This window comes from Nanorana parkeri, unplaced genomic scaffold (assembly GCF_000935625.1).
Source record: "Nanorana parkeri isolate BGI_ZX_2015 unplaced genomic scaffold, ASM93562v1 scaffold620, whole genome shotgun sequence".
Taxonomy (NCBI): Eukaryota; Metazoa; Chordata; class Amphibia; order Anura; family Dicroglossidae; genus Nanorana; species Nanorana parkeri.
The window spans coordinates 590,603-601,868 of NW_017306888.1; the positions used below are offsets into that span (position 1 = coordinate 590,603).

The following is an 11,266-nucleotide window of genomic DNA, read 5'->3' on the forward strand; positions in this document are numbered from 1 at the left end:
TTTATATAGGAGTTTCGGAGCCTATGTAATGAGGTGTTATATAAAAAGCATTGATTCCACAGCAACCAATCATAAACCAGCTGTCATTAGTTTGTCCAGTGTCAGCTGCAAAAATCTGATTTTCAAGCTTGTTTTTGTGCCCTGCGATCGCTATGCCACTTTACTGGAGTAAAGGTTCCCATACACCTTACGAATATAGTCCGAATTTAGTTTGCGATTGTGTTTTCGTCCGATATTCGTAAGGTTGATGGGCAGTGAACAACCGCAAATACTGTGCAATCGTACAACCTTTGTCTGTCCAGCAGGTTAGAAAACTTCTGTCGAATCGTACGATTTTCGCAAGGTTGGTGGCGTTTCCATACGTCAAAATTCTTACGATTAACACTACTCATGCGCAAACGAAAATCCGTGCGGTCGATTAACGAAATTCGTCCAGGTGATCTCTGCTAAAGACCGCTAATTGAACTGTGCGATGGTCGGGGCATGATTGAGCCGCCGTACGGAAATGGTACAACGGTTCGATGATCGGATGGCATTTTTCGTTCGATGATTGGGTGTATGGGCACCTTAACAGTAAGATTATTTCTGCATATGTGTGTTCTAAATGGGAAAAGTTATATTTAATAGCTCCAAAAAATAAACATACAAAATCTTGAATAACATTTATTAATCTACAGTAAAACTCTCTGCAGAAGTTGAAGGTTGTTGCCACGTTTCTGTGGTGGGCAGTGTACAAGTTGGACAATTGTGTGAACACACATAAGCCACACACACACATTTCCTCTTTAAGCTGCTCGATCCTGGACAGGCTTCTAAAAATTGGAACAGACGGAAAAAAAATGCTTTAACTATTGTATTTCTCCTGTTTTTTGCATTTTAGTCCTGATGACGATGGAGCCCCTGGCCGTCCATGTTAGCAAGGGTTAACCTTGCTCTCGTCTGACTTCAGTGTTTTAAAATGGCAGCATATGGGGGGAGGGTTTTTTTCTTGTTCATCGGTACGTCCCAGGTTTCGTTATGCATGAGTGTCTGGCTGTAATCCCTGTGAGCACGGATTATTCTGACATGGTGCAGGCGGATGCCAAATACTTTCCCCACCCTTCATTTTAATAACATGCAATACTTGCAGAAGTGAAGCCTCGCCCCTGACAACTGACCTTTGAACCAGTTTCTTGCTTCTCCTTTCTTCTTTAAACCCTCCCTCCCCTCCTTTATGAGCTGCAGCTTTTTTTTTTCCCTTGTTGATTTTTTTTTTTTTTTTTTTAAACAAGACCTGGCAGACGAGAAAAAAATATCAAAAATTCTGGAATCTCCGTCAAAGTCTAAACACCCACCTTATTCCAAGCATTGCTACTTTAACAAAAAAATGCGAATGATTTCCAGTTTGCTGTAATCCCATTCCCTTTCCCCCATAGCAGGAAAAGCAGGAGCGTAATAATTTATAACTGAGGATGTGAGTATTATTCCCCCCCAACGAAAATGTCTTTTCTTAGCAACACGTTTGTGTGAAATAACCATTTCTCCATTATATACACACATACGCAGTAAGGTCCCGTCTTCCTCTCTCTCTCTCTCTCTCTCTCTCTCTCTTGCATGCCTACATTATCTACTGTCAGAGGTTTTGCTTTCAGTTACCGCAGATGGATGTGTTCTTTCAACCCATGCAGGAAGAAACGTGAACTAGATATAAATTCCACAACCTTGTCCCATGATCTAAAATCTATAAAGGAGTTCATGAGCTTTAGTTCTCTTTGGTCTTTATAATCATTTATCCTTTAGAGGTTTTGAGATTGATATGGTTAAGCCCGGATTCCTTACTTTAATGACATCCCATGCAGTGTATCATTGAGTTGGAAACAATTTGGCACGTGTGGTTAGTCTGGTCACTATGCTGTGGTTGGGCCGTTATTTAAATTTGACAAATATAATTGTTTAATTTCTGGAGAAACGGAAGGTGATGAAACTGAAATAGACTTTGCCGCTTGATGTTTAGTTGTGGGTCATGTGCTTTAACCCTCTGTAACCTGGACGGTGGAGCAGTTTTTGCATCCGCATAAAAAATAGATAAGTCGTCTGAAGAAACAGGATTTTGAGTTGAACAATCACTCATCTAGTGCTGGCCATACACTGTATTTTCAGCCAACTCACGGGATCTGAACCAAACTCTTACAGTGTGTGGCCCTGCCAACTTGACAAAAGTAGCATACTCAGTTGCGTTTTGTCAAAGAAGCCGCGCTGAAGATTCCCCGAAGAACAGTAACTGCCGTCAATCAGCTCCAGTCATCGTTTGGGTAGTCTGACAGCAGCGGATGGCAGCTGTCGGGATACAATAGCTGCAGTGGGAGATGTATCCATCCTTGCTGTTTACAGTGGATGAAGGAGCCTGTATGATTTTTTTCATTCAGTCCATTGACTGAGCAAAATAAATAAAAAAAAGCGTGGAAGGAGGAATCTGTTCTATTTTTTTAGTTCAGTCCGCAGGTTGAATGAAAATAAATAGACCCGCCTATACTCTACTTGAGCTTTTGCATACAAAAGGTCTTTCAAAAGTCTAACGAGCTGTCTTATGTCTATGGGACAGGCTGGCATAGTTTGTAGTCTTTTGGCAATCAGTTTGCGCTCTGTTTGCTTGTGAGCCGAACAGCTGACACATGATGGTCATGGTTTACACAGAGCTTAACATTTGGCTGGAATTTTAAAGTGACACTGAAGTCAAGAGTTAAATCTTAAAAATGCATTCATGTACCTTAACTATCAGTAAAAATGTATCTTATTTGTGTATCACTCGGCTGTAGAACCTCAAATCATCTCGGAATTGGTGCTGACACTGTCCTTCCTTCTGGAGGGGGGCTACTTTTGTTCCCCATGGACCCTGTGTGTGTTGTAGTCACCGCTCCATGCTCGCTTCCGTGATGGACTACAATCTCATGTTTAGTTTACTCATTTGTATTGAGATTGTAATCCATCACGGGAGTGAGCTTGGAGTGGTGACTACTTTACAACACACACAGGGACCATGGGGAACAAAAGTAGCCACCCTCCAGAAGGAAGGACAGTGTCAGCACCAATTCAGAGATGATTTTAGATTCTACAGCCGAGTGATACACAAATGAGATATATTTTTATTAATAGTTAGGGTACTTGAATGCATTTTTAACATTTAACACCTGATTTTAGTGTCACTTTAAGCTTTTACATACAAAAGTCATCTTCCAAAAGTCTAACAAGCTGTCTTATGTCTGTGGGACAGGCTGGCATAGTTTGTAGTCTTTTGGCAATCAGTTTGCGCTCTGTTTGCTTGTGAGCAGAACAGCTGACACATGATGGTCATGGTTTACACAGAACTTAACATTTGGCTGGAATGTGAAGGGTCCGGCCAATTAAATTGGTGGATGTTTCTGGGCTCAACTGGTTACAGGACTCCAGTGACAATAACTCTGATGCGTTTCTGAAGGTTCTGATCGTACATTGTACGATTTCCGTTAAATTTTTCATTTCTGGCACGGACCCTCATTGGATTATACCCAGACTTCCCCATCAAGCGTAGTCAAATGTCGATTTTGGAAATCGTTCTTTAGCCATACTAACCAACCAATTTTTGACGATCTGCGGAAATCATTTCCTTTTGCGCATTTACTGTGTTCTTGCTGAGATTTGTGACAACCGAAAACCCCACTGATTCATCAATTTGTTTTGCGTTCGGTCAGAGAAACATTTTCCAGCCTGACCGATGGAAAAATTTTGATCATGATATCAAAAAGAAAAATCGGTGATGTACCATCAACTGTTCGATTTTCTGACCACGGAGTCTCATTCTCATCCTGCAGCGTTCCCTGTGGTGTACCATAAGTTAGTACAAGGCTCTATTGTAATGGCTAGAGCTGGTGGGTGAACCTAGGATCTTATCATGTAATTTAAGAAGGCAGCTGATTGATATCTGTTTGGCCCTGAAATATTAATTTATTGTTTTAAAGACCTTTTAGGGGTACGTGAGACCAGTTTATTAAATGCCATGTGCATTCAGTTGATTTTGCAACTGTTGTTTTAAATGCTGTCCAGTGTTTGTGTGATCTGTAGTGACCTTCAAGCCAAGAATTCCCTGCAATAATTGAGTTAATCATTGGTGAGTGTATCTACTAGGTGCATTAGTTGTTAGCGTTTTATGACCTTTGACAAACTAGGAAGCCCTAATATTAAGAGTAACCCCCCTTGGTAAATCAGGCTCCTCTGCTACACCCGGCCATTATCTTTACGTGTATCAAAACCCACAAACAAAAATGTAATATATTTCAGTTTACTACTGGTGTCAAAGCTGCAGTATTTCTTGTTTTTTATTTATTTTTGTTTGTCTTTACACCCTTTCATCACTATACTGCATCTATGGAGGAGCAGCATTGTGACCCTGAGACAGGACTGCAGAACACCCGTACCTCTTATGTCCATAACAGAGGAAAGGTGTTCTGTGTTCCACAGAGGCTGTTAACACTGCGTAAAGTGATATTAAACAAGGGATGCACCAATACCGATACTAGTGATAATACTTGTACTCGCCCAAATGCTCTGATACTTACCTCCGATACCGGAACTTTTTATCAGAGGGACATCCCCTCTGACCAACAGTGCCGAGGAAGCATGGAGCCAGGCCTCCTTTCCAATCAGGAAGCTGGACGGTGTGTTATGACCCGCCTCCCAGCTTCCTGATTTGGCTAGGAAGCCGGCTTCACTTGTTGCTAGGCAGCCTGGCTTCCTAACCAATCAGGAAGCCAGGTGGCATGTCATGACTTGCGTCCCAGCTTCCTGATTGGTCAGGAAGCCAAGCTACCTAGCAACAAGTGATGCCGGCTTCCTAGCCCATCAGAAAGCCGGGAGACAGGTCATGGCGTGCCGCCCATCTTCACTTCCTGTTAGGCAGCCTGGCTTACTGACCAATCAGGAAGCTGGATAGCACCTCATGACTCGCCGCCCTGCTTCCTGATTGGTCGGGAAGCCAGGCAGCCTCGGCAAGTGAAGCCAGTGTTCTTTCGCTAGAACATCGGCTTCACGGGCAATCAGGAAGCCGGGTGATGGGTCATGATCCGCCATTCGACTTCCTGATAATCTGGGCACACAGCACTGGTACTCGGCATTCTGCGAGTATTGAAAAAAAAACCGGTGTTGGTGCATCCCTATATTAAACCTTAATTTTTTTATTTATTTATTGGGGCCAGACTTACTTTAACCACTTGCTGACCGGGGTGTTTACACCCCCTTTTTTGTCAGGCCATTTTTCAGTATTCAGTGCTGCATTACTTTGACTGACATTTTTTCCTTAATGCAACGCTGTACTAATATGAATTTTATACCATTTTTTGGGGACAGATAGAGCTTTCTTATGGTGGTATTTAATCACCACTGGGGTTTTTGTTTTTTATTACATTAAGGAAAAAATAACTAAACATTATGTTATATAATTATTATTACCCAATTTTTTGGTAACGTATAAAAGACGGGGTCACGTCGGGTAAATAGACACCAAACATGTCAAGCTTTAAAATTGCACGCACCTGCAAAATCGCAAAAAACTACCATACCCAAAATTTACCATGGGCGACGCTTTAAAAGCTTTTAGCGTTTAGTGTTATCAGTAATTAATGGCCCTAAAATGTATTGCTCTCACTGCGATGTTCGCAGTGATATGTAACATGTGCGGCGTAATGGGCGCAATCGTCGTTTACGCACTTGACGCATGTTTGCGTGTATGTATGGGTCGGGGATTTTTTAAAAAATTGTGTTTTTAAAAAAATTATTTTTCATGTGTAACTTTAATTTTGTTTTACTTTTTTTTCCCCCACTTAACTTTATTGTTATCACATAGTGGGCTAAGAAACCCCCTATGTAATAGCAAAGAGATGTGACAGGTCCTCTTTATGCAGACATCAGGGGTCTCCAAGACCCCTAATGTCACCTAGGGACCCCCAAAGAAGCAGATGACGCAGAGATCTACTCCATCAACTTCTCTCCAGCTTCTGAAGCTGGAGAGTGACACAAGAACTTTACTTACGCATTCTGACATGTTTGCAGGCATCGCTGACTGTTTTTAAATTTGGCTAGGTTGCCGCTCGCATGCCACTAGTGGGAGTGGCTGACAGGACATTTAAATATGCCTGCTCAGATCTTGGAAGGTCCCGGACGGCTGGGAGGTGGTTAAAAAACTTTTTTTTATTCTTTAATTTTTTTAAATTTCCTCCTTCTCTACTGGTATCCAACTCGCTAGCCTCCCCCCTTACATGGGTGCCTCCATCATCATCATCACCAAAGGTGTTTCAGGAAGCAAAGCTTTTGCAAAAGTTTGTTGTGCAGTGTAATTTGTCAGGTAGTTTATATCTCAGGAGCAATGCAAAAAAACAACATTAGGATGTCTGATGTCAATTGTGAGAAGATGGGTGGTGTAAACAAGTATTTCTACAGTATATTCAAGCTCTCTTTTTACACTCGAACAGGGAGGACGGTGAGCTGGAAGAGGGAGAGCTTGAAGATGATGGAGGTGAAGATGCTAGCCGTGATGTGGCTGAGCCAGAAGCTCCACGAGAGAAGACCGAAAAACACCACAGCGAGTCAGAAGATGAAAAATCACATCGCAAGATGAAGAGGAAACGTAGGAAGGAGAAAGACAAAAAGAGAGCTAAAAAGAAAAGAAGATCAAAGCATAAGGTATTTACAGAACCACTAAGAGGGGAGTCAAAAGGACAAGGAAGGGGCGATTTACTAAAATGGGAGCAAACAGAATCTGGAGCAGCTGTGCATATTAACCAATCAGCTTGTGTCTTCAGGTTGTTCAGTTAAGCTTTGGAAATGAAAGCTAGAAGCTGATTGGTTGCCCTGCGCCTTATTAAATTCCTTTTGAGATGTTTTGTCTAGAGGCAAAACTGCTCTTACTTTCTGCTGCAGTTCAGTAACTTCCCTACCCACATGCAGCCAAAGTTTCCCCTAGATCAGGGCTCAAAATTTCAAGTCCTGAGCTACTAGCCAGGCCTTAAAGAGTTACTTGCCGCCAGTTGCCCCACCTAACCCTTACCCAGCCCCGGCCTTAACTCCGCCCCTAAACACACCCTCTTAAATAATCTTATGATAATCCTTATCTTATGATAGTTGCTGCTTGTAAACGGCAGATTAGGGATTCCTGACACAGGAATCTAATCACACATGAAATATACTGTAGGTGTGAATAGGGCCTAATATACACATACACTAAAAGTGTCCTTACACCTGCCGATTATCGTACGATAGTTGTGGGTGATGGTTGGTGGCGTGGTCGGAAGACGAATGCCGCATGGGCCGGTGTTCACGCACACTGCCCGCTCAGCACTGCAATCATCATCACCTCCGACACAGATGCAGACCGTGGAGCTGCTCCCGCAAGTCAGGTACGCGGTCTGCGACCGTGTGCCTGACATGTCAGCTGGGTGCGGGCCACATAGTACCGGCTCGCGGGCCGGAGTTGGCCTGCGGTCCGGTACTTGGAGACCCAAATTTCCACTTTATTTTTACTTGCCAAATGCGAGCAGGCGAGTGGAAGTTTTGAGCCCTGCCCTAGATAACTAGCAGTAGCCCTAGATCCAGTCAGAAGTATCACTTAGCTGAGAGTACATTTACCTCTGGTTGTCAAACTTTTCTATAGAAATGAGCTTTGTGATGCTAAACTGGCATTCCTACATAGCCTACTGTATGGTTCTATGAGAGAGTACTCCTTATTTTTGCTGCCTTTAATTCTGACAATTGTACTGACATTTTTATTTGTACCGACATATATTTAAAAATATATGATGGAGCCAAAGATCAGGCTGTACTGTCTCTTCAGATGGCCTATAGTGCTTTGGGGATCCTTCATCACACACCTTACTTTTTATAATTTATAGCGCCATGCATCATCCAGTGAAGATTTCTCTGACTATAGTGATGATTCAGACTTCAGTCCCAGTGAGAAGAGTCACCGAAAATACCGCGAGTACAGCCCATCATACCCTCCGGTAAGTGGCCAAAATATGTGAGCGCTGTCTAATCATCTGCTAAGTACCTGGACCTTTTCTCTAACAGAGTACCTAACGTAAACCTTTTTTAAGAATATTTTTTTTTTCTTGGTGAATTGTTTTGGTGAATTGTAGAATTTATAATTGTGTTCAATTTAGTTTAATTTATTGCATAGACTCTACATAAGTGTGTGACGTGCGGGGTTCCACCCACTACCAAGGTGTGGGCTGTCCAAGACCTCATTAGGTTGGTTAATCACCTCTAGAATTGCAGTGATTTGAGCTGCCAGCTTACACTGAACCTGTGGGCAGGCTGTGGACAGTCAAGCATTTACATATTCTCAGCAAACAGTAAATGAGCGTTGTAACTGGCCCTTACGGGCCTCTGCAGTAGCAGGAACTCTGCAGTATTTCATCCTCAAAGTTTGCAAGAGAAGCAGTGAAGTTGTATAAGTGGGGTCTCAGCTCTTTGCTCTGTTTACTTTATTCTGGGTTCACTCCTGGGCGTACCATAGGCGCGTTTTTTCTGCTCGTTTTTAGCACGTTTTTTCGTTCAGTGAAACGCGCGTTCGACGCTCGTTTTTAAACCTCCCTGGCGGTATAAAAACTATCGCAAGGGACGGAACCCGGAAGTCGGCAGCGGCCGGAGGACACAGCGGGGATCGCGGACAAGGTAAGTACTACGCTGTATTCCCGAGTGTGGCTCCGGGTTACCGTTTTGTTAACCCCGAGCCACACTCGGATACGCGTGGAAAAACGCCCCAAAGAAGCTCCTGTACTTGTTTGGGCGTAGGGCGTTTTTCAGCGCGTTTCCACGGGCTGAAATACGCCCAGGTGGGAACCATCCTCATAGGAAATTATGGGATTTCACTGTTTGAGCGTTTTTCAGCGCTTCAATCAGCGCTGAAAAACGCCCAGGTGTGAACCAGCACTTAGAGAGCAAAAACCTGCAAGACTGCCGGGGAAGGGGGTTGCAGGGTTAGTTGGTGAAAGTGCTTGTGGTGTGAACTTTGAGGATGAATTGCTCCACAGTGCCTGCAGCTACAGAGGTCTGCGAGCGCCTGTTATTAAGATCATTTACTGCTTGTTAAGATCATGAAAATTTTTGAAATGTCTTTTAGCCTGGCCATGGTTGAACTTTAACCCGGTAATGCATAATTTCTTTGTCCTGTCCTGTCTCTAGGGGAATTTTTCATAAACGATTCAGTGGTGGAATCAGAGAGGTCAGTGGGGTGGTAGATCATCCCTGTGAGGTCATGGACACATAGATAGCAATAGAGCCAACATAAGCGATTTAACAATCCCTTCCACACAATTGAAAGCATTTATTTTTAGGAAGGTTTGATCCTTAAAATATTTGGCAATATAATGCATTATTTAATTTAACAAACATTAATTTACAGTCTATTATTTTTACTTCCAGCCACACTCGCAGTACCCTCCTCCACCGCCTCCTAAGAAGGGCTACTCCAAAATGGATAACAAGAACTACATGTACGAGGAATATGAGAACGATCAGTATGTGGATTACGAAGGTGACGAGGGAGATGAAATAGCCCCAGAGGATTATGATGACTTTGCCAAGGAACTGAACCAATACCGAAGGGCCAAAGAGGGCAGCCATCGTGGCAGGGGTAAGGATTTAATATAGCCATGGTCTCTGCAATGGTATCCAGTAAACTACCCAGACTCCTTTTATGATGTTTACTTCTTGTTAATGTATAGTCCTAGTGCCATGTAAAAACTATGTTAAAGTAAGTGGGAAAATGTAGATTATTGTGGAACAAAAACGCAGCATGCGCTAGAATTTTTCCGAACAGGATTAATTTGCAAACATCATTGCTTTTAAATTATCTTGTATTTTCCTGTTCATCCCATCCCAGGCAGAATGGGATGACCTTTTTCACTGACATTTTATGGCATCCTTATGGTGCATAGCGTGTAATATCCTGTCAGGTGTTGTTCTGAAGGCTTCTGTTACGGTCGTCAGGTTCAATGGACTTGTCACTTATCAGTTCATTTTAGGGGTAAATGTGTTTTTCTACTTTTCACCAGGCATGCACACATCCCACGAGCCCGGTTGTTATTGTTGTGATCTAGTTGCAAGCTATATAGTGGTAATACACTAGCTTGCATTATGCCAACAGTACCAGCTTTGCTGCTCAACATGAAAACTTGCTGCCCTGTTGACCCTAACTTGGCAGTGTTTAATATTATTCTTCCACTCCTCCCTGGTCTGATCCTAATCCTGTCACCTAACCCTAGTCTACCTTCAGCTCTAGCCTAACCTGACCTGTTGCTTAATATAATACTACAATGAACTTGTCCTTTGGCCCAGTCCTAGTACTTTGTTTATGATAAGATGTCCCCCTAACCTCCTGTCCATGTGAAGTTAATAAAATGCGGTAATTCTCAAATTGGCTAGGTAGCCATTATATTTTAGTTACTTGTGCAACCTTCCTTATTTGTTTCTTTGGTGATCAATGAACACATTTTCATTGGTTCATTGAAAGATCTTTTTGCCTTTTATAACTGGTGGTCTTGTGGGTGTACCATGATGTTTTCTACTGAGGTATGAATCTGGTGTTCTGAAGGCTTCTGTTACGGTCGTCAGGTACAATGGACTTGTCACTCATCGGTTCATTTTAGGGATAAATGTGTTTTTCTACTTTTCACCAGGCATGCAAAAATCCCACAAGCCCGTTTTTGTATTTTTAGGGAACTTCAATTTTCTGGTTCAGTTGAGCCCAAACTGGCCATTTGACACGTCTGGCGTTTGCCAGAGGGGCGGGTGCAAGGCTTAATACATTGTTCAGCCAACTTTACCATTATATATCAATGTAACAGCAAATGTCACTATAAGCTATACACATTCTGCAGTTCGCAACAGTATTGTACTACTGTTGGAAATGGTGCTATGTAAAAATCGCTTTAAGTCTGAACTCTGGGCATAAAAACATTAATTTAAATATATGCTTTATTAGTTGTAAGGGCTATAGGTCCACTTTGTGGTCCACAAATGCCTTTTCAAACCCAATTAGTGCATTGTAAAAGTAGCAGTGACGTTATCACTGTTCTACAAGTACCCTGAGCAGAGCTGTGCGAGGGACCCAGAAGGTTCACCTAATACAGGCTGCTGGCAGAAAACTACAGGTTGGGTGGATACAAGACCAGTCACCCTACACAAAGAGAGAGAGAGCAGCAGTGACAGGTCTGTATTACAGGAAACGCCATCACAGAAGCAAAATGCAGGCTTGTTC

General features: G+C 42.7%; 1 protein-coding gene across 2 annotated transcripts in view; it reads left to right on the forward strand.

Annotated features, from left to right (window-relative positions):
- ZC3H4 (zinc finger CCCH-type containing 4) overlaps positions 1-11,266 on the forward strand; it is a 35,108-nt gene that overhangs the window by 4,160 nt on the left and 19,682 nt on the right. Inside the window, exons 1-4 of one of the 2 annotated variants that reach the window (XM_018562994.1) lie at positions 1,398-1,453; positions 6,480-6,690; positions 7,896-8,006; positions 9,430-9,640. In XM_018562994.1, coding sequence (XP_018418496.1) covers positions 1,452-1,453; positions 6,480-6,690; positions 7,896-8,006; positions 9,430-9,640 — 535 coding nt within the window. In that variant the 5' untranslated portion in view covers positions 1,398-1,451. Of the gene's footprint in view, positions 1-1,397; positions 1,454-6,479; positions 6,691-7,895; positions 8,007-9,429; positions 9,641-11,266 lie in introns of those variants that run through there. The other variant, XM_018562993.1, reaches the window with a different exon arrangement.